We start from the raw sequence: 23,754 nt of genomic DNA on the forward strand, positions 1-23,754 counted from the left end.
ACAAAGTCAAGTCTGTGAGCCTCTTCTTTTGGTTTATTGCTTTCTTTCTTTAATTATATACAAGTGTTATTTTTAAAAGTCTGAGGAGGGTACTTTGTGTTTGTATTTTTTTTTGGGGGGGGGGGCTATTCAACCCCCCTTCTAGCCGGCTAATGCGGTACAACAAATACTCGGGACTAGCAGGGTCACATATCTCGGCTAGATAGGTTAGCCTATCGGACATCTGGTCCAATCATATCCCAAGCTCACATTCGACGCTACACGGTCACATATCTCGACCGAGTGGTGTAGCCGATTAGACCGCTGATCTGATCGGGTCCTAAGTCCCTCAGGATCGATAGAACCTCGAGTTGTATAAATAACATTCAAAGCCAAGCCCTATGGGTCTGATCAAATATATTAGGCGTCTGGCCCGATTGAACTCTTTGGCTGAGCGGAGGCCGAGTCTACGAGAGGGTCATCATTCTTTAGTCGACCCAACCCCATCCATGAGCAAAATCTGATCGAATGACAGAGGGGACTCGGTCAACCTAGCAACAAAGCATATTAAGGGCTTATCAATCCAACGACGTAATATTCCTTTTTGGCATTTTATGTAATATTCTCAGATAATCAGGGGAATATTTCCTGGCCAGTTTTACGATAAAAGCTTCTATCCTATAAAGCACAAAGGAGGTGAGTCTATTTTTGGAAAGATGTCAAAGTGTCAGAATAGTTGACCCTTTTTTAGAAATACATCAATATTCATGCACAAAGGAAAAGTGACACTAAATAAGGGGTCTCTTCCTAAAGACACAGGTTTGCAACATTACACACTTATAGCCCACTAATCCTTTTTATTGTTCACTACATTCTTTTTCCTCTTGGCCACCTGTTTGACTTGAGCATCGGAGTGCTTGCACCAGGGACCCCTTCTTAGCTTGGTTGCTGACATTTTCTTCTCTCTATTTCTCTTTTTTGACACACGGAATCTCTCGGTACCCTCTGCTTCCTGCTCAAAGTCTTCTCACAATCAAAATCGCAGCCACATATCTAGCACACCATCTTCCTCGATTTCAGATAGGATCAAAGTCATTCAAGTATTGTTCGCTGAGTCCCGTCAATGGATCCAACCTTTTTACACTTATCATATGACGGGAACCTATAGCACTCAAGAGTGTTATAGGTACAATCATGGGAGACACAGAGTGGCCAACCAAGAGTTTTGGCTACATTCACCATGTTGGTGCAGCAGGGGTCAGCAAGAGGGAGTAAATTACTTATAAAATAAATAACTCGTTCTCGTTCTTTTGATTTATTTAGTAGCACAATTAAAATAGTAATAATAAAATTGAATTAAACAACTTTAAAAAAAGGATTAAGAGACCAGAGTTTTACTTGGTTAACGGTCACTGGAATGTGCCTTCTATAGGCTGAAATGGGTAAGGCAAATGTGCACTATATAAAGAGCACATTGCAGAAAGAAATACAAAGGGAGGAGAGACTTCTAACACTTTCTTCTTGAATCGCCGGACTCTAGATTGAGACGTTGTGGATCCCTAGTAATAATTCGTTCGTGATTATCATCCCGACTACAAGTTTGATTCGAGGAGTTTTTCGTGGTTCCCAGATCTTCGATATTCATTCACTGGGGTAAATTTTGGAAACTCAACCCAATTTATTTTTCGAGAAATTAAAGATGTCACGCTTCCGCATTGTGATATGATAAATCTAATAATAATTTATTAGAATTATTTGTTTGTAGTCTTATGGATAATTTAGTCTTTTACCTTTTCAATTTAGGGTTTAGGTTTTGATTGTAATTAACTATATAACGCCTTGTGCTATTTATTTCTTAATCACTTTTGGGATTTATCAAAATCAAGACGGCTACTTTTTCTTTGGCATCAATTTCTACAGGGACAATCGTGCCCAGATGGAATGATGATGTGGTGGTCCTGGGGGATATGATAAGTAAGTCACATCTGGTCCACTTCCCCGTCATTGAAGTCAGAGGCAATGGAAGTGTACCAGAGACCATGAACGGTGGTGGGAGGTGCAACGACCATGAGGAGGAAAAGTGAATGGAGAAGGGGGGAGAATGGACTTATGACATTAAGAGGGAACTAGAATGATCACCAGCGACAATAAAGGAAGTTGATGAAGAAGGTGAAGAAGACGACGAAGATGAGAAGGAGAAAATGATCAGAGTTGCATCACAGGTTATAAACCTTAAAGACCCTAGTAGTATTCCACCACAATCATTCGATCAGAGGAGCAAGAGAGAGAAAGAGTTAATCAAGGTCATTGAATTTGAAGTATCAGGGGTCACATCAAATCTCAACAGTAATTTATCATTTCAGATACTCTTTTAACAGCTGTGCACCACGTGGTGAAAAGATACAAGCCACATTTATTAGGGATGGAAAGCGGTAAACATGTTTATGATAAAAAGACGTGCTTGTCATATTGAGCATTAATGACAAGTGACATATCCTATTTTCAAGGCGCACGTATGACGTCAACTCGAGCAGAGTGATGTTACAGGGACCAAGCATCCGACCAGAGAACGAGAGGCACAAGAAACACAAGTGTCTAGTCAGTCGGGCTTGCAGCTTCCTTTGACTAAACGTGAAGGGGAGGCTTGTAATGCGGGGAATAAGGTGGGGCATCCCGAAGTCAAGAGAGTCGACTGAGATGACAGTCAAAGTCAAGGAAGGGTCAACACTCGGGGCTAGTACGGTCACATGTCTCAGCTAGATGGACCAACCAATTTGACATCTGGTCCGATTGGATAATGAGCTCATATTTGACACTACACAGCCACATATCTCGGCCGAGTGGTGTAGCTAATCGGACCGCTAGTCCAATCGGATCCCAATCCCTCAGAATTGATGGAACTCCAAGCTATATTAATGACGCTCAGAGCCCAGTCATATGGGTATGATCGAATATGCTAGGCATCCTGCCCGACCGAACTCTTTGGTCTGGCGGAAAGGTCGAGAGGAGGTTGAGTCCGTGAGAGGGTCATCGTTCTCTAGCTGACCCAACCCCATCCACAAGCGAAGTCCAATAGGACGACAGAGAGCACTCAATTGGCCTACCTGCAGAGCATATTAAGGGTTCGTCAACTCAACGGTCTAATATTCATTCTTGGCTTTTTATGTAACGGTCGTCAGAGAATCAGGAAAATATTCCTTAGGCAGTTTTACGATGGAAGCTTCTATCCTACAAAACGTAGATGAGGTGGGTCTACTTTTTAAAAAAGTGTCAGAGTGTCAGAATGAGCGATCCTTTTTTGAAAATACATTAATATTCGTGCACAAAGAAAAAATGACATTATAAGGGGTCTCCTCCTAAAGACATAGGTACGTACGTAACATTACGTACGCACTCAGAGTCCATTGTTCCTTTTGTTCACTGTATTCTTTTTCCTCTCAGCCACATATTTGACTTGAGTATCGGAGTGTCTGCGTCGGGGACCCCTCTCTGGCCTGGTTGCTAACGTTTTCTTCTCTCTATTTTCCTTTTTTGACGTACAAGATCGCTCGGCACTCTCTACTTTTCGCTCAAAGTCTTCTCACAATCAATATCGAAGCTACCTACCAGCACACCAACTTTCTTAATTTCAGATAGCATCATAGTACTAACTACATCAAACCCGCGAGAGTTAAGCTATACAGATTGATACTCATATCTAATGCGTTCCAATTGAAAATCTTTTGTTCTTCAGCAGAGAATATATACATTAAACATTAATATAGAAACAATCTCCTCCAACACAAGGAGACAATAATCACAAATTAATATACAAGAAAACAACATATAAAAGATAGCAAAGGAGACCTAATTAATTAGCCTTCCAAATCCATAAAATACAAATGATTTCAGAAAAGACGACGATGAAGAAGGCAAGAAAGGGAGAGTACAAGCAATACGCAGCAGCGGAGGGTGTGCATGCCCTCGTGATGTCTGCTGCAACGTAGTTGCCAGCAGAAGGCAATGGATCTGACAACTGATTCTGAGGAAGAACTGTGATCTGTGATGATTCGACTGCCTACAAACTACAACAATGTCAACGCGATCAAATCTGTGTCTGCTCAAAGATCTGGCGAACCTTTATTTATTATTACTATTTCTTTTTATAATCCAGACGTATCTGACTTCGCTTGAGAACATATATGGACCGTACTCCCTTCTGGTTCGTCATACGTACTAATTCGTCGATGATCGATCCCTGCAACCGAACCGCCTATTTTTTTTAATAAATTATCAAATTAATATAAAATAAATTATTAATTAAATTGTTTTTGTCAATTATATTGATATTGAACTCAGTTATTATTGTCCGATCCATTTATTTATATATATATATCGATGCTTGGATTCAACCCCGACACCTCCAACCCGGAGTTGAATCTAAATGTCTGGATTCAAACAAAATATTTTATTTATTTTTTATTTATTTTTACCATATATTATATATATTTAAGATTTAAAATTTTAGAATTTAAAAGTTTGGTTATAATGGGTTTAAGTCAATAAAATTTTCCCTCTAAAGTTTAGGTTGATTATAGTGTTCAAAATTAAAAAATTTAGATATTCATAGAGTATATTATATGTATTTAGGGTTTAAAATTTTAGTATTTAGGGGTTGAATTATAATAAATTTAAGTTAATAAAAATTTTCCTCTAGAATTCAAACTTCTCTTTTGATTTATAATATTTAAAATTAAGAATTTTAAATGTTCATGATGTATAGAGTTTATGTATAGAGTTTTTACAAGGAGATGTTGATTTAAAAACAAATAAAGGAATACAAGCGCCTCCATCTCTGATCTAGGCGCCTGCAGGATCCAATTCAAGTGTCTGGATTCAATTTAGGCGCTTGGATCACTGAGGTATGCACAGGCACACAGCATTCCATCTGCAGCAGAGCAGAGCTATATATAGAGAGAATTGCTCTACTACGGACCGACTACTGCAGAATCATGCGCACCTTTGTTATTTTTTTTTTCATGGAGTTGAGGCACCTAGATCAAATACAAATGCCAACTCATTATATATATTTTTTAAAAAAATCAAAATTTTCTTAAAGAGAAACACTATACCCCATAAGTAACTAAAATTTTTAATTTTGAATATTATACGAAGCATGAACCTTAGACGAAAAACATTTAGCTTAAACTCATTATAACTGAACCTCTAAATCTTAAAATCTTAAACTCTAAATCCATATAATATATCATGAGTATCTAAAATTATTAATCTTGAATACTATAAATTAAGAAGGAAGTCTGAACACTAAAAGAGTAATTTTATTGATACGAACACATTATAACTCAATTCTTAAATCTTAAAATCTTAAACTCTAAATAGATATAATATACCCTAAAATTTCTTTTAAAAATAAAAAATAATATATATATATATATATAACAGTAGGATATTGTAAATTGCTCGTAAGATAATAGTCTAGTGATATAGATTTGAATTAATTAAACTTAAATTATAAAATCGAGATCGAATGAAATAAATTAAAAATAATAATAATTAAAATTTTGAATTACCAAAGAATAAGTCTCCGCATATGCAGTAGAAATCCTTGATCCGTAAATATATATATTCTCTAGTCCATAATAGTCTAGTGATATATATTTGAATTAATTAAATTTAAATTATAAAATCGAGATCGAATGAAATAAATTAAAAATAATAATAATTAAAATTTTGAATTACAAAAGAATAAGCCTCCGCATATGCAATAGGAATCCTTTGATTTGTAAATTATGGACAAGAGGATGAATCAGGATCCGTTCTCATATGCAGTAGGGCCTCCGCATATGCATATGCATATGCATATGCATATGCAAAGAAGAAGCTAGCCGCATCCGCCAATTCAGGAGAGGAGTGCAAATAAAGCGGCGTAGAAAGTAAAGCTGGAGCAGAAAGCTTTTGGTACGTCGTCTCTCTTTCGGTGGAGCTCCCCGTCAACGATCCAGTTAATGGCGAGGGAGACGAACCATGAGGCGGTACTGTTCTTTTTTGAGTGTCCCTCCCGCACACTGATTTCAGTAAATTCAATTCAAGGGAGAAACAGCAAATGCATATGCATAATTTTTAAAGAGTTGAAATTCCAATTTAATGACCTTGAGAATGATGATGTTTGTATTTAGCCTTTGTCAGCCATCGGGCTCCTTCCCCATGCACCAAACAAACTCTACCATTGTAATTAGAAACAACGTAGTACATTTTATGCAACTTTAAGAATGGGTTAATTTTATCTTATAAAAAATCTTCATCTACTCTCAACATTAACAACAATAATAATAAAAACTAAATTTAATCACACGGAACAAAATCGGCTACATGGATCCTTTTATTATATTAAACTCTATTTCATACTATATCATCATCTATACTTAAATAAATTTTATCTTATTTTATTATTACTAACAAGTCTTTTTTCGATCTTTCTCTTCCTCATTTGATATACGTATTTATCATAATTTCACATCGCCTAATTAGAATGATCCTACGCCTAGATTCTTGGGGACGACTCACCGGGGAGCTTACACGATTATTGATTGTTATTACTGAAATCACAAGGAGAGAGATTGAAGGAAGAAATCACCATCACCACCGTCGCCTGGAGCACTAGAAGACGGTATAAATACTTCCTCACTTATAAATCTCATCTTAACATCTATACATATTATGTAGGATAGATAAATACTTTCTAACCCGTGTCTATTGACTGAATTATAAATGGATATAACATATTAATATTTTTATATGTTAATTAATTATTTAATAACTAATCCAAAAGCTTTTTTACTATGTAATTATTCTTCATAATTAAAATAATTAAAAAGAAAATAAAAGAGTAATAATAATATAATTTATTTGTACTGTGTAACATAAAATACAGAGACGGAAAGTTTTATTTTTTTAAATGGTTATTACCGATGACAACTCTTATAAAATCATAGGGACAACGTAGACAAAGTACAATCATTCTTTATATTTTTTTATAAATTTATAATTTTTAAATATTTTTTAAATAATAATAATTTTAAATTATACTATACATCAGGGTCACTAACCCTGGTCCCTGATCTTGGTGCCGTGTACCGCGGTGTACAGGTCAAAACATCACCGCCCAACGCCTATATATGGGACCGCTCTAAAAAGCTACTACCTCAGTACCCGCGTGCTGTGGGATTTCTACTATGTCGAAGCAGAGAAGTGGAGGCCGAGGCGCGATGAGGGGCGACCGGAGATCCTCGGCCGATGCCTCGGAGGCGGTTCTGTGGCGAGAGGAAGAGGACGACGGCGGCGGAGTTGTGGAGGCGAATGGGGAAGAGGCCGGGTGGAAGTGCTGGCGGCACCTGTCGCAGCCTCGCTACGGCGTCTGCCCCGCTTGCCTCCGCGACCGCCTCCTCCTTCTCTGCCCTGATTGCGCCCGCACCCGCCCCTGCATTTGCGGTAGCTTCGCATCCTCCTCCTCCTCCTCTTCTTCTTTTTCTTCCCGTTCCTCCGCCGAGCCCATCAGATCCGGTTCTCGGAGAGGCGACGGCGCGGAGATCGGCGCGGTCGGGCCCGTCGTGCGTCTCATCGAGCGCGAGCCGGCCTTCCAGCGGTCGCGATCGGTCGGGTTCCAGCTTCTCAGGTCGAAGTCGACGGCCGCCGCCGGAGCCGACGTGGAGCCTTCGCCTTCGAGGTCGCGAGGGCCCAAGATTTGGGCGCCGTTTTGGAGGCGAAACCAGCCGATGGAGGACACAAAACAACCCAATCTCTACAGATCGAGGTCAGTGGCCGCCGGGCACTTGCCTGACGCCGGCGCCGGAGCGGAAACGGAGGGAATAAGGAAGCGGTTGCGGTGGCACTTCCCGAGCCCTATCAAGGCGTTGCGGAGCAGGATAGCGACGGCGAAGGCGGCGGTGCGGTAGCCCTCCCCGTGTCCCGCGGGTGACCGCACCGAATCTTCGAGATATTTTTTATTCTTCTTCGATAACGCAGGTATGCCCGTCCAAGCCTAGCATTAATTACGAAACTGCCACGCTGCTTCTTTTGCTTTTCTCATAGAAACAGGCACCAATTCGTTGTCTGTCTCTTCTCCCTTGTTTTTAGCCACTTTTCCCCATCTCATTCAATCGATTTTAAAGCAAATTGAAATCCTTTTGCTCAGTGGTCCTACTCTCCTCGCTTCGACAGCGGCCACATTCTGTACTTGAACATGGTTCTCAATAATCAAATCCTTACGTTGTGTGAATGATTGTTTATTTTCCTGCAGGAATGCACATTGTTCATTGATGGCATGGGGCAGAGCTGAAGCCTGAACAGTGAGTAGGTAGGCACTGCCATCAGAGGGGACACATCCTTTGAGAGAGTGGACTCATAAACTACCCTTTTGTTCCAGTTCATGGTCTAAAAAATCATTCTTTGTTGGCTTTATCCGAGGATATGATGGCTCCACCATGTTACAATCTGCTCTTTTTAAACATCTTCATTCTGGGAACAGGAACAGTAGATCTTCGTCTAAAATTATAATTGTGGCATTTAAAAGATCTTTGTGATAGTCACAGGAAAGAACTCAAATGTCAAAGTGTGTGCCGCACGACCTGCTTCGGCCTGTAATTCCTCGACGTGAAAACATAAGCTGTGAGATTCAATGTACAGATGCTTGTTAGCAACAGGAAGTAATAATCTAAGTGGCCTTTGTTCAGATCATCTGGTATCCACCCTGGACTTCCTCCATTCGCCGTGAATCGAACCACGAGTGTCAAAATAAGAGAACTCAAGTAACTTCCCAGCGAGATGGCGAGCAATGAGATAGCTGTGCACATGCTCTTCATCGTCTCAGGTGCCTGGCTGTAGAAGAATTCATGCTGTGCGATGAAGCAGAAGGCCTCGGAGCCGGCCACGATGAAGTACTGGGGCAGTTGCCAAGCGATTGTTAATTCTGCACCAGCCTCGGCGCTGTGTAATCTTCGGGACTCTGTAAATGCAGCTGTTGCCATTGCCAAGGTCATCATAAATTGACCGATCCCGATCCTCTGTAGCTGAGAAAATCCCATTTCATTATTGTAAATTCTTCTTGCCGCCGGAGCTATGATTTTGTTGTAAGCCAGGACCCAGGCCATAACACTGACAACCTCAAAGGAAGACAGAGAAGCAGGAGGAACCGAGAAGGATTTGATCTTTGTGTTCATTGCGCTCCCTTGCTGGATAAAAGTAGTTGCCATTTGACAATATGCAGCTGAAAAGATGACACCAGCTATCCATATTGGCAGCAAACGAACGAGTATCTTTGCCTCTTCGACTCGAGTTATTGTACAAAGCCTCCAAGAATTGCAAAGATTTGTGCCCTTTCGGTCAAAGTCTGTGACTATAGCCGCCTTATCTAGAAATCTGAAGATTTCATATTGTTAGTCGATGTCTTTCACCAAAAAAAGAAAACTGGAGGTGAAAATTGATATAGAAAGCATTGATGATCATGAGAATTACCGGAATTCTTCAGAATGTGCTAGTCTTTGGCGTCCGAAATTCTGTGCGGTTGTATCATCCACCTCGTATAAGAGCCTGCTATCAAGAGGAGCTTCCAACCGAATCTTACTGAATGCAGCAATCACAACCTGAAGAACACTCTTCAATGAACTCGTCCCACTTGGCGCTCGCAAATGATATGCCGGTGTTCCTAACAAAAACCCAACTAAAGCTATAGCTATGCACACTGCGGTGATACCAAAGCCAAGTGCCCAGCTTAAATTTTCCTGTATCCACACTATCACAGTGCTTGAAAATAGACCACCAATATTCAAGCAAACATAAAACAAACTAAAGAAAGAACTTTTCCTTTGTCTTTCTTCGATGTTGTCATCACTGAATTGATCTGCGCCGAAGGGAAGCAGAGCAGCCTTGACACCTCCACTGCCAAATGCAACAAGATACAATCCAGAGAAAAATGCAAGAGTCTGACCTCCATTTGCTGAATGACATGAACCTTCTTCACATGAAGGTACCTTCAGTGATGGAGTTAAAGAAGACAAGGTAATCATCGTCACCCCCTAGTAATGATCAGTTAAGGAAAGAAGCAAAGTTATTTCCAAGCCCTTAATCGGAATTCATGGACTAACAGGTGTATGTATTGGGCTTGAGCATCAACATACTAGGAGATAGATTAGAAGAGAGATCAAAATTGTCTTGTAATTTCCCAAGAAACTATCAGTTAGTACAGCTCCAATCAGCGGTGTGAAATAGCATGTACCTCCCCAAATTGCAACATTTGATGCATTTGAAGCATTACTGCCATTTAGGACGGTGCCAAGATATACAACCATGTTTGTTGCGATTCCATAATAAGCAGTGCTCTCCAAGCATTCAAATCCTATAATATCAATGAAAGTTAATGACAATGCAATAACACAACAGATAAAAGTTTAAAATGGATACATTAATCGAAAGAAAAGTAGATCATAAAATTGAACTGGTGAGCTGAAATGCTTATAAGCCATACCCAAAATAATTGTCGGAGCTTTATTAATGTTGTATCTATATGGAAATAGAGGTTCATCATGTTCTTCCTTCAAAGTAGTATCATTGCAATGGCCCGATGAACAACTCTGAAAGAAGAGGTTAGTGGGTATACAATACCAATGTTTTGCTGCAATATTCAAAAGCCTATACCAAGACTGTAGTAGTGTAGTTTACATACCACAAAGAAAATCACTTTAGTTGTAGGTGAATGAACTAAGGAGAAAGAATAGGAAAAGGAGCAACAATATGCCAAGGTAGTGATTTACCTCCTCTTTTTCTATCTCTCTCATATAATTGGAAACTAATATGCGTGTCAGTTTTTTTCTTTTTCAGAGAAATAATATTCCTCAATTGTATTTAAAAAATTCTGTTCACTTCTGTGAAGTTGGCATTCCACATGGAATTTGGTTAGGGATGTAAATGAACCAAATGGTTCTCGAGCTATTCGGAGCTCGATTCGGTAAAAAGCTCGTTCGAGTTCGTTCGTTTATCTTGTCGAGCTGAGCTCGAGCCTAAGGATATTCGGCTCGTGAGCTTGTGAACATGTTCATTTATAGGCTCGCAAGCCAAAAAAACGAGCCTTAAAACGAGCCAAAAAAACGAGCTCTAAAACGAGCCAAAAAAATGAGCTTTAAAACGAGTCTTAAAATGAACTTTAAAATGAGCCAAAAATGAGCTCTAAAACGAGCCAAAAACGAGTTCTAAACGAACCCGAAAAGTCCGAGCTCGCTTAACGAGTTAGGCTTGTTAATTTTGATAATCGAGCTAATAACGAGTCAAGCTCGAACTGTTCGCGAGCTTGATAATTCTAAAACGAGCCGAGCTCGAGCCTTGTGATAAAAGCTCGATTCGAGCTCAAGCCGAGCTCGAGTCCGAATATAACTTAAACGAGCCGAGCTCGAGCCTAATACTGTTCAGCTCGGTTCGGCTCGTTTACATCCCTAAATTTGGTCTTTTTTCTTCTAATCATAATTGTTTCTCCAGTATAAAAGAACATCCATCCAAATAATGAGCTGAATACGAAAAAGAAAAGTACTTCAAGGTAATCTAGAAATGAACAGATCAGAAGACACGGGAATAATCTGGCAAGTTGCACAATCTGAACCCAACTACCAATCAGCTAATAATCGATTAATTGAATAACTAAAAAGGTCATTTTTTTTAAGGTGGGGGGATGTATGAGTCACCTTAGCAATCAAAGGCGCTTGCTCTCCTATCTCCAGATAGTCATCTTGTTCCATTTCTCCTCCAAAAGAAAAGAGCCTTCTCTTCTTTGATGTTGTTGGAGGGTGCCTTCAAATTAATTTTCCACAATGATAAGCAGGCAAATTATTTTAGTCACCATGGGCCACATCGAGTTGGTTGGCCTCAATTATTTAGTAAAGATAGGTGCTATAAAATATGAATGCTGTCACTGATGTTAGGTTATCAAAGTCAAATCTTTTAGCCCCGTTGTTGCCGAGATATCTCCTCTCAAGTCTCAAATATATATCGGAGGCCGATATTTATTAGGTTAACAGGTAACAACAAGCATAGCATGCAAATACCCTAGTTTAGCATCCAACAAAGTAGAAAAAAGAGAAAGAAAAGGCGAAGGTCACCTGATGCGATAGCAAAGGGAACTCCTCTGTTAAGCAAGCTTCCAAGTTCTCGCATGGTCGCCGTGAAAATAGTGGGAATGGAAGAGCAGCTGAAGGTTTTCTTCTCTTTGGTAAAGGCCAAGTCTCGTGCCCCACCACCCACCAAGGGGGAGCAGCGCACGTGCTGTGTCATGAGATTTTCAATACTTTATCGTAGAAAGAGAGAGATTTACCTTTAGTTGCCTTAAACTATGACCCACAGGCCAAGTCTAGTCCAATGGGCTTGACTCAACTCCAGTGAGGTTGGGCTTGTGCTGGGCCAGATGCCTTGAGAGCTGTAGTAAAATGGAAAAAGGTAGCTAACTAAATGGTCAAACTATCATGGACTAAATCATATGGCAATTGAAATGGCTGAAAACAATATCCAGCTTTTCAAGAAGGATGAGTACAAGTAACTCCATAGGAAATTTTCACTGGCGTTGTGGCGTACTTGACATCAATTACTTACTGAATTGTAAATAGTACAAAGATATACATACAGATTTGGCTGTGAACAAACTGAGAATTATTATCCAGATGTGAGGAAGACAATGTCGAAGAGTCTTGACATGAGTTCTTCACTTTGGGTTAAAAAAATGTTCATCGTTGGTTGCTATTGTACACGAGTTGGAGACCTGGACTAAATAACTGGCTTCATGAGTACAAACTTCTACAGATCTGGCTCTATTGCATGACTGAGATTTATGAGATGTGTATAGATTTGCCAGTTCCTGTTGTCTGAAATCAACTAGCCAAGCCATGAGACTTCTGCCTTTGCTGACCAACTACCAGTATGGGCATAAAAGATCAGCTTCTTCATTCACTGAGAAGGAATTAGTATGGGGGTCATCTGCCCTGAGTGGCCCTCTCATTCGGCCATGATGTAATGGTGAAACTCCAAACCAATCCCACTGGCATGAAAATTATAGGTCAGTCGAACTGGAGCAACTGGGTGGGATATATTGTAACCAACCGACACAAATTATTGCCTATAATGGATCAATTATTGCTGCATCTGACAATCGAAATAGAGTTATGGTGGGTGATGACCTTCCAACTGCTTCTAAAATCCTGCTAAAGGCTACCTTTGCTGGGACACATGTGATTAAAGGCATTTGCCCTTCTGATTTCATGAGACCTCCCACTAAATTACAACCCCTAGCAAACCTGACTTCACCATTTGCACGACCAAGTTTCTTTTCAGATGCAAAAGATGATAGTGTTCTAGTTTTTTGGCTCGGCAAGTTTACTTTTTTATGTGGTGTCTTCAGGAAATCCCCTGAGGGTGGTTGGTGAGGATAAAATAGTTTCTTCTTTGTTGACCTCAACTGATTCTTTGAATAACCAAAAAGCACATTTGGCGGGCATTTGTTTTCTCCCTTTGAATAATGAGATTGTATAGCTTCATCATTTTCCCAAGATGATGTTACTGGATTTGACCGAGGAACTCTTTGCATGGCAGTTCTTCTGGCAGTCCTCCAGACAGGTCGGTGTGTTGTATTTCCATCAGGAAAAGTGTGATTGCTAGGAAAATATTGATTGATAGAACCATCTTCTAAGATTTCAACCTGCACAGGGTGCCCTATAATTGCTTTTCCATTAAATCTACTCATTAAAGAAACAAGAGGAACTTGTTCACCGTGATAGCTTGTTTTGACTTTCAGATCAACATTAAATAGGTTAGACGCCATCCCTCGGCTGAAAGAAGTATAAAGAGGATCAAAGAATTCATCAGATTCTTCCAAAAGTTCTATGTGTGTTCGATCAGATAGTTCATCAGCTTTCCAGCCAAATACAGATGTTAAATGTGAATCACTTTCCAAATTTTTGAAGCTAATCTGACTTCTACCAAGATCCCTAGCAGCTTTAGCCGCTAAAGGATAATTTTGCCCATTATATCCATTCATTTGTTCCTGTAGAACATCATCGCCAATTAAATCAAGTTCCTCTGATGCATGATTTTGCTCACTTTTAATATGACATAAACCTAGCTCAGCATTCATATCGCTAGAGGATTCCGTTTTTGTCATCCTCAAAGTGGGACCTTTGGCTCCATAAGCAGTTAACCATGCAGAACCATCAAATTTATCTAACTTGGAGGCACAGATTTTCTCAGCCCTAACATCAAATGGCCTCTTAACTAGGCAACGGCTGTTGCGTTTGCCCTTAAAGTGCCATTGAGAAACTCCCACCTCAGCAGGAGAATGTTCATAGGGATGTGAGTGGTAACCAGAAAATGACATTTCGAGATTTTCCATATCTGGAGATTTATGAGATGAAGAAGGGAAGTGATCATTTGGTCTAGATGATGCAAGCAATTGATCAGTATCTGTAAACAAACCTAGATGATGTTACTCTTGAGAAAAAGATGAAGGAAACACAAGGATCAAATAGAGGTCTTTAGTCATTAACATTACAAGAAACATCTATCGAATAACACAATCATAAGTTAATTACACAATATATAATAACAAACTAAGATCCAAATATAATGTGACATACTAAGTAAAATCTAAGATCAATTTAAAAATGGATTTCAAATTGGCCCCTAAAGGTTGACATTGTTAACTCTATTGCCCTAAAAACTTAGAGAATACAAGTCCAGCCCTTGAAGTTTGTATTTTATTTAATTCAAATAACCCTCATTTCATAAAAATTTTAAATTAAAATGATGCTAACCGATTGATTTAAACTGGAGATAGCTTTAGAGGCTAATTGGGATTTCTTTTCAAAGCTTCAGGGGAGTAAGTAATATCAAGTATAACTTTAGGATCCATCTGAAATTACCCATTTGAAAAATTACAGTGGACAAAATCAGAAACTATGTAAAAGAACGAGATCAGTGCAAGGCATGAATCTTAACTTCTAACCAAGGAATAGAAATTAATCGGTGACCAATTCAAGAAAAATACCTCCTAGGATATCTCTTTCCTCTATCTCTGTTTCCAAGTAATCCACTAGTGAAGAATCAGAGTCATTTGTCCTTATCACCTCCGAAGATGTGCAATCTTCAACGAAAGAAGAATGGTCAACACAAACTTCCATTTCGAACTGGTTGGATGGTGTTTGCACATCATCAGAAGAATAACCCCCATTATCAGGAAAATCAACTGAATCCAATGGCAGATAGATAGACTTGCTCTGTGTTGCCCGATGTACAGCACCCAAATCATCTTTGCCCCCTTCCAGAGTTACAAGTCCAGGAAAGTGATCAATCTGAGAAGCCTGCAACTGTGCACTACTTTGTAAAACTTGTACTAGTGGTCGGCATCTATCCCGCTTTTTGACTAGAGATTCTTCCACCAAACCACCCTCCAACTGTGACCTTTTTCTTTTAATTGACATGAAAAGATTCGAGCTCCTGGCATTACCTTTACCTCTGACTATATGCACAGCACTGGGAAGAGAATCCACATTGTTTTCAATGGGCCCCTTGGTATTTGGTGAAGCAACTGACTGAAGGAATTTTTTCTTTGGAGAAATCAGTGGGCATAAATCCTGCAGTCCTTTCACCCGATTAATGGTTGAAGAAATTCCTTCCTTTTGTCCTATTTGCTTGCTATCCTTTCCTACAATTATATTTGAAGAATTGTTCCCATTTTCTTCCTCATACAAAAGATTTGCATTCCTGGGAAGTGTCAGAGACTTTCGAATAGGACATTTAGCTTGCATCGAGGACTCTTCATTTCTGATGACAGTCTGTGAGGGTGAAAAGTCCGTGAACTCTCCTTTTGGAATACCTAAACTATTGGCAGCAATTCCATCGGATATGATGCCTTGTTTTTGCTGTTTCATTTCATTCTGCTTTCTTTCAAGTTCAAGAGCATGAAGGATAGCATCCTCTCGCCGTGCATATTTCTCCCTTTTCTTTACAGGAACTCCTAGAGAAGATTCAGCCTTTTCAATGCAACCATCAAACTCCCCACAGCGAAATGCCTTAACCCGTTTGGATTTCTCTAAGTTGTACCAGTCCCTGCCAATAGGTTTACCCAATGCAATATTAATAAAATGTCTATAAAGAAAGAATAAATCTATTTGTCATCAAGCAGCAATTAGATTGAGTACAGAGATGATTAAAAGGCAAACTACAAACACACTAAACTAATAGGTGAAATCGAAAATCTCTCCAAGATGCAGAATATAATTGAATGAGATTAAGAAAACCCCTATCATAAAAAACAGAACCAATTAAAATAAAACAATAAATATACACAACAGCTTTCCATTAAAGTAGTTATGTAAATTATGTTGCATTGACTTCTAAAAAACTATTGGTTGTACAGTTTAAGAGGAGCTGAATTTCCCATGGAGATCATGGCATTTACACACAAAAAAAAAATGATATGTAACCTAATGTTTACAGGGAAGCTAGAAAGTTACATTGACATTAAAAATATTGCAAATGAAATCAGGCAAAACTAGAAAGTCAACTAGGTGCTTAGTCTTCATCCAAGATATTGAAACAAATTCTGATAACATGGTTGTATTGCTGCAGATCAAATTGCCTCGCCCCACTTACCCAGCATGAAATTTAGTTTACAACCTATATTTTATTGCATCGCATTGCTTCCCTCTAAATCCCATAACGAGAGGTGGTGAAAGAAAGAAAAAGGATCACATTGCCAGCCTAAATAAATAATACATTAAAGGTCTAGCTATGGCCACACAAGGCAGTAACAATGTACTGATTTGGATTGCAAGTTTTCAACTCACGCTAAGGCAAAAAAAAAGTTCAGTACTACTAAAGGAAAGCTCAAAGTAGTGTTTCTAGCAGATTGCAATATGAGCAAAGTAGGTTAGCGGACAGGAAAATACCTTGATATATTCCTAGATGATGATGGCTTAGAGCCACAACCTAACTTGAGCAAATAAAGAGAGGGTGAGAAATGCTATGATTCTATAATTTACATGGCAGGATCAGGTGCCTAATGATTGATGCATGTAGCAATGAAAGCAGATGAGGTTTCAGTGAATTTATACAATTACTAAATCAAAACATTCAGAAAATTTAACAGAGAAATAGAGTGACAAAGTATAATCATGAAAAACTGTGTTGCTATGAATAACTTGGTGAAAGAAAGATAAGGCAAGTCTAGTGTAGTAGAAATTTGATTGACCTAGGACTTGGAACTGAGGATGTCCAGATCAATAAGCCATTGGCATAAGTTGATTCAATTTTTGTGTTATATCTCAATGCCAAGTGATAAAGAGGATTAATGTAAATACCGCCATTCATCTAGTACTTAGGATTCCGATATGGAGGACTTGATGGATGTGGAAACAAAAGATAGCAAGGCAATAATTACAAATGATGCATTTGTAACAAATTGAGAGAACTAAGTAAGATGCTAGTGATATATGCACATAGAACTATGACTACGAGAAAACTGAAGAGTCTGTCAAACAATGTCGGTGATAGATTAGAAAATGAAATACTTAGAAATTGCACTAATAGTCGCAATAATGATTCATATACACAAAAAAAATTAACTAAAATGATTAGGATGATATTATGTTCATACAGACTAGCTAACCTAATAGCAAATACAAGTTCACATGACTAAACAAGTAAGAATGGTCAAAATGTTCAGAAAATCAAAATCATAAAATCATGTAAGCATCAGACAAATAATTCAGGGGGAAAAAACAATTTTTTGCAAAGAAGTATCAACAAACAAAAGAAAAACAAAGTCCTCACACGCTAGCATCCTCCCTTCCGAGTAGCTTAACTGGCGTCCCTGACCTAGGGGACATTAGATGAGACACCGACAGCTCTTCAGGACCAAGAATCCTTCCTGGCCACCAGGATCCGTTCCTCCGCCGCACCCAGACGATCGTCCCAACGCTGTAATGAACGGCGATACCACCGCCGTCCCCATCCTCAGAAACCCCCATCTTCTCTCACTTCCTACCGCCTGCCAGAACTTAAACAAACCTAGAAACCGATAGCACACTGAGAACGCTCGACGAGCCGCCTGCAGCCAATGTCGCTGGAGCACCGGACTGGATTAGCCCAGATCCAACCAGACTGATTGAGTTCCCGACACGGGTATTCATTCAAATAAAAACTCACATAGCGGGAACTCCAAACATTAGGTTTTCCGCAAGTTCATCAAATCATCACCACCACCGCTGCCGCTAAAGCCGCCGCCGGCGCTCTCAAGACTACGATTTGGACGAAAGAGCCCTTCCGATCTTCCCCGCTGAAAACTCCAAGAGGATACTTCCTCCGTCCTATTTTTACCACTTTTTTCTTTATTTGTTCGCTATTTTTCTCTTGTTCCCGCTGAGATCGCAAGAACAGACGGACGCCGAAGACAGCAACTGGTGACGATCTCGTTTCCTCCAACTGGTAATAACAACAAAAGAAGAAGATTAGGAGACGAAAACGCAAGGGTTCGCACGGCCCGGTGGACAGTCGGACTCCGGTTCGCGCACGTTGTACCGTGAGGAGGCGATAAGCTAACGTGCTCCACGACCATCTGGCCGCGTGATGAGCATCGAACGGGAGAGAGGATTCATGGGGTCGGAGAAGACCGGCCCGGTCCGGACATGGCAGGGACCCAATCGGTCCGTTTAACTGCCGTGTCTGGCGTGACGCTATTCATGCCCGTTTCACTCACGCTGATCCCTATCAGGTCATAATTTAATTTAAAAAATAAAAAAATGCTAAAAATGAAATAATATATAAATAAATCTATCTAAAAATTTTACACCTAATTTTTAGATTTCAAAGACTCGATTTTTAGAATATTCATATCAATTTTTCTATTATTATATCTAAAATTTAAGATAAATTTTAGATATAATAATTTTTCTATTATTATATCTAAAATTTAAGATAAATGATCCACTTTATTAAATTTAGATAATCATTTCTCACTACACACTACATCAAATATCTTAAAATTTTCATCATCCTTAATTTTTTTTATTATTTTCTTCTCTGTCTTCTATTTTTTATTATTATATTTATGAAATAAGTGGAAGAAAAAATTGAGTGGAAGTAAAAAGATTAAAAAGAAATATTATTTTATTTTTAGGATAGAAATTTCATTCCCTAAATTTAGAGAATTATTATTTATCAAATCTAACTTTAAGAATTAAATAAGATAACTAATACAAAGAATTTTTAGTTATCCTATCCAAAATTTAGGATAAAATCTTTAGATAGGATAACTGATGTGGATACTAAGTCAAAATTTAAATTTTAAAAAAATACTAAAAATGAAATATATATATATATATATATATATATATATAAATCTATAAAAAAAATTAGATAAAAGACGCTTATGAAATTCTTAAAAAACACACCTAATTTTTAAATTTATCAAAAACCCACTGATTTTTCATTTTACTCCTCCATCAATTACTAATACTATATTTAAAAAATAACACCATCTTAATACTAAATTTTTAAAAACAACACCATTAAAAATTTTAAAACGACGTAAAATTAAAAAATACCATAACTAAATGAGTGTTTTCCTCACATTTAATAACCCCAAAAAGTTGTTTATCTTTATCGACTTAAAGATGAAAATTTCAAGGACAAAAAGTTTAATTTGGCATGAGTGGAATATACTGCAGTTTGTCACCATTGATCGAGCCCAAAACATAAAATTACAGACTTCAATGAAAGAAACCTCCTTAAAGTGGCACCTGAACTTGAAACCTCCATGAAAGTGGTGCATGAACCCTGCAATGCACAGGCCAGGAAGACTTCTTTGTAGCGAAATTGAAATGACCGGCGAAGTGTAAGATATCATGGCTTGAATGGATTCATTCTTTCCCTGAGGTAATAAAGTTTTGCCCTCCTCACTCTCTTCTTGTCCAGCACTTTGATCTCCTTAATATTTGGTGAGTACCTGTACCGAAGGAGGGAACATGAGGATGTAGATTAGCGAAGAAAGAAAAATAAAGTTTCAATGGGCAATTGACAGTTAGCATCTCACAAGAATGAGCAGGCAAGAAATATGTTGTTTTAAAATATGCAATCACCTTGGTGTAGGGCTTGTAAAAGCAGTTAACTTGATCCAAGTAGCTGGTCCAAGCAGTAGGAAAGCAATTTAGTAGATTCAAATTTCTCTTTTCTAACAAAAGGTTCAATTGAACTTAGCCCTCCAGTGGATTCCTGATCTAGTTTTGTGATTGCTAACTCTAAGAGAAAGGAGGATCCCTAAAAATAATGGAGTGACCACTGTAATAAACCCTATCATACTATGGAAACTTGCTATAAAATATATGGTTCAGCAACGAATCTGAAGTTGAAAATAAAGAGGAGAAAGGCATAAACAAGAACAGCTTCCTAATGAACAACTGGAGTTTCTTGATGGGCTTTTGAGTTAAAATCAAAAGCCTAAGGATCAGATGCTTCTTATCTCCCAACTGAACTCTTCTATTGCACTTTTGAAGTATTCATTGTCTCAAAAGATGAATGAACATTGTTGGAATAGCAGATAAAAGGACTTCAGATCATATAACATATTATGTGGCTATAATAACTCAGTTCAAACCATGCGATATAAATCAAAGTCTCATTAGTACATGTTGTCTACATCAATGATTATGGATCAAGGAATTTATTTTATGTATAACTTGGAACTGAAATCTGTTTTATGTGTACCTGAATCTAAGTGCAATTTACTTCCCCAATAAAACTTTCTTCATTACCACATCTAATTCTGATGATTTGGTATATAAACCCTACCTTCTCTTACCTAAAATCATTGCATCTCACTTGTGAATAAGAGATATTCTTTTTAATGTGGATGTTGCATCCCTGCTAAGCAATCTCAAACCATTTGTCCAATCCATTCTTTTTATAAAATCCTGTATTTGTTTTTTTCTTCCGGACTAATGGAATAGAGGAAATTATTTTACAAATTTTTCACATGTTTTTTAAAAAAAAAAAAACTTTGATAGGAAGTGCTTAGATTAGACCGCCATCATAAGGATGTTCATTTAGAACCAAGGTAATTTAAGTGTGATTCAAGAAACCACCTTCGCTTTACACATATAAGGATGCAAACATTGATACTCCTCACATTGGAGGGAACCTATGTTACTACCTAAAGAAAAATTGCACTTGATGAACCATCAATTACTGGCATTCATTCCACAGACTCCAGTGGCCATTCTATAAAGCGAACTTGAATAATTTACAAAATAAATATAACATTCAAAACCTAACTAAAACATAGAAAACAGAGAACTTAGTTGAAGCATTAACTTACAAAGGGTAAACAGATTCAATCCCGACACCAGCTACCATTCTCCGCAATCTGAATGTTGTATTAAGACCTGCATTTCGCCTTGCTATCACAATGCCTTTTATACTTGAAGTCCTACGTTTGTTTTCAGGCACTTCCTGTTGATATCAAGGATCACAACAACAACAACAACAACAACAATAAACAAATAAATTTGCCATACCACTTTTAGCTGGATAATATATCCAGGTCTTATGTCAGGAATCTCTCTCTCAGCTTGCACTTTGCCCACTTCTTCTTTGTCTAAAATCTGCATGCATCAGAAACCATAAACAGTACACACAAATGATTAGTTATAACAAGACCACTTTGAGTCAAACTACAAATCCACAATAGAAACAATTTGTCATATCACTTATCAGAGCGATCAAAAAATGAGCAATCCATGTTCCTATCATGCAAGATATAATTATCAAAGATAAGGCACCACTTCATAAACTCCCCTGTGCTTACATTCATAATGTACTTAGCAGTTTTGTCAGGCCTTTTGAATTTGATCCGCGGAGGATGCTCAGCTACTGGGGATTCAATAGAGCTCTCTTCCGTGTCAGATACCTCAGGTTGGCCAGTGGTACTCATGTACCTTAGGAAATAATTATCACCAGCATTGCAAGGCCTGAATACCCCATTATGAGATTTCAGCAACTCATTGTGCAACTTCAGCTTTTTCTCCTAAGGTAAGATAGCAAATATTAACTTTTAAAATTTAAATATAAAATCCCATGATAAACTATTTTAAAAAAAGAATTTAATACCATTTTGTCCTAATAGTATAGTGCAATCACTAATCTACTCTGTGTATAAAAAATTGAATAAATATATATCATATATTTGAAATCCTTAACTGAAGAGAAATGTCAAACCCAGAAGAAGAATAGTGTTTTAAACGTTAAGGTGAAAGTAAACAACAAAAAAAAAAACAGCTCATCTAGAAACAACTTAAAAGACTAACAGGTGATATGACGACATTTCTCCATGATTTAAAGATACAAATGTAACAAAAGCTTTCTTTCTTCCCTCTTGATTTAAATCTTTAGGTGTGAAAGTGAAAACAACATCTGCACCCTGTGTCTGTCGCCTTAGTGCATTTTTCCAATTGTTTTAAAGATGTATCCAATGCATTCTTATTGTACCTCTCAAATAATCCGGCCAATTTCCAATTCTAATGCTGGCATCTAGATACTTGTTGCAGCATATCCCACTCGCTGATCCCTAAGAGATATATGATCAATGGAGAAGAAAGTTATTGGCTTTTCTACTTCTTGATCTTGTTCGTTGTGTTCACGAAGTAAACTACGTTTTAAAGGTCCAATTCATGGTTCAGATGAGACTTAAACATAGGTTTGAATTCCCACGAACAACCTCACTGTCGGCACTACGTAGAAGAGCTGGAAATCACTTAAACAGAGATTCATCCGGCGACGATATCCCGAATCACAGACATTCATCAAGCAGCTAGCTTCCATCGGTTCTCCTTCCATCGAATGGCACTCCAAGCGACTACGGCACGCGTCCTGCCATGTCATGCACAGAGATTCGGACAAAGACAAAAAAAAAAAAAAAATTCTCACCGCCGGATGGAGGACTACGTTCGGTGCCGCTGTGGCAGATGAGGTGGAAGCGTAGGGCGAGGCAAGGGACGCCCGGCAGTGCAGAGCACCGGCAGATCGCACTGCAGATGAGAGCCATCTCCTCGAAACTCCACCCAGCATCTTCTCTTCGATCCACTCGCCTTCCCTTCGGCTGCTACGTAGTAGAGGCCGCCGGAATCAGAGCAAAGCAGGGAGAGGGAGAGGTTAGGTTTGTAATAGGGTTTTGTATCAGGGTCCCGAGCACGAATCTTGATGTGCAAATCAAGGGACCGTATTTTGCCCTTTACCCGAGCAAGCAAGTCTACCAATAGAGAAAGAAAAGAATTATGAGTGGAATGAAACACTATTTTGATAATAAATAAAAAAAATATTTTTTAACAATTTCAATAAAAAAAATTATGTTATTTTAATTTTTGCCCTAAAGATAAAATAAAAAATTCAAATAAGACATGAGATGAATATCCGAAAAATCAACTTATGACCAAATCGACTATGTTCTAAATTTATCCGCACACTAAGAAAGTCATCTACTTCAAGATCAGTTGGATGAAACCCGAGTTAAACAAGATCAGAAGATCAAATGATCGTTCCTTCAATAATTTTATTTCAAAAATACTTCTATAAATAACTACTAGTAGTTGCATTGGAATAAGTGTTACAATATGTTTAGGATGAATTTAGAATTTAAAATTTATATTATATAGAAATTATCGAATAACTATTACAATATATATAAGTTACTTAGTAACT

The 23,754-nt window shown here is 38.3% G+C and overlaps 4 protein-coding genes across 6 annotated transcripts; 1 reads left to right on the plus strand and 3 right to left on the minus strand.

Moving 5' to 3' along the window:
• Positions 1–7,191: 7,191 nt before the first annotated feature.
• Positions 7,192–8,406, plus strand: LOC122040551. Its single transcript, XM_042599905.1, has 2 exons — positions 7,192–8,001; positions 8,276–8,406. The coding sequence occupies exon 1, from the start codon at positions 7,212–7,214 to the stop codon at positions 7,929–7,931; it is 720 nt and encodes a 239-aa protein (XP_042455839.1). The 5' UTR covers positions 7,192–7,211; the 3' UTR covers positions 7,932–8,001; positions 8,276–8,406.
• Positions 8,407–8,515: 109 nt separating this feature from the next.
• LOC122040550 (protein NRT1/ PTR FAMILY 8.3-like) lies at positions 8,516–12,261 on the minus strand. 2 transcript variants are annotated; one of them, XM_042599902.1, is made up of 6 exons: positions 12,120–12,261; positions 11,706–11,811; positions 10,499–10,604; positions 10,152–10,369; positions 9,490–10,049; positions 8,516–9,393 (listed from the first exon to the last, which is right to left on the minus strand). In XM_042599902.1, the coding sequence occupies exons 2-6, from the start codon at positions 11,757–11,759 to the stop codon at positions 8,583–8,585; spliced, it is 1,749 nt and encodes a 582-aa protein (XP_042455836.1). In that variant the 5' UTR covers positions 11,760–11,811; positions 12,120–12,261; the 3' UTR covers positions 8,516–8,582. The 2 variants fall into 2 exon arrangements, with proteins under 2 accessions (XP_042455836.1, XP_042455837.1); XM_042599903.1 differs by lacking the exons at positions 11,706–11,811; positions 12,120–12,261 and having other exon boundaries at positions 10,250–10,369.
• Positions 12,262–13,123: 862 nt separating this feature from the next.
• Positions 13,124–18,514, minus strand: LOC122040549 (uncharacterized protein At1g51745-like). Of its 2 annotated transcripts, XM_042599901.1 has the most exons (4): positions 18,211–18,514; positions 17,836–18,127; positions 15,050–16,110; positions 13,124–14,466 (listed from the first exon to the last, which is right to left on the minus strand). In XM_042599901.1, the coding sequence occupies exons 2-4, from the start codon at positions 18,030–18,032 to the stop codon at positions 13,127–13,129; spliced, it is 2,598 nt and encodes an 865-aa protein (XP_042455835.1). In that variant the 5' UTR covers positions 18,033–18,127; positions 18,211–18,514; the 3' UTR covers positions 13,124–13,126. The 2 variants fall into 2 exon arrangements, with proteins under 2 accessions (XP_042455835.1, XP_042455834.1); XM_042599900.1 differs by having other exon boundaries at positions 17,836–18,514.
• Positions 18,515–19,652: 1,138 nt separating this feature from the next.
• Positions 19,653–23,216, minus strand: LOC122040552 (50S ribosomal protein L19-1, chloroplastic-like). Its single transcript, XM_042599906.1, has 5 exons — positions 22,984–23,216; positions 21,866–22,084; positions 21,576–21,662; positions 21,377–21,510; positions 19,653–20,008 (listed from the first exon to the last, which is right to left on the minus strand). The coding sequence occupies exons 1-5, from the start codon at positions 23,122–23,124 to the stop codon at positions 19,906–19,908; spliced, it is 684 nt and encodes a 227-aa protein (XP_042455840.1). The 5' UTR covers positions 23,125–23,216; the 3' UTR covers positions 19,653–19,905.
• Positions 23,217–23,754: the final 538 nt, after the last annotated feature.

The sequence above is a fragment of the Zingiber officinale genome, chromosome 2A (genome assembly GCF_018446385.1).
Source record: "Zingiber officinale cultivar Zhangliang chromosome 2A, Zo_v1.1, whole genome shotgun sequence".
Lineage (NCBI taxonomy): Eukaryota > Viridiplantae > Streptophyta > Magnoliopsida > Zingiberales > Zingiberaceae > Zingiber > Zingiber officinale.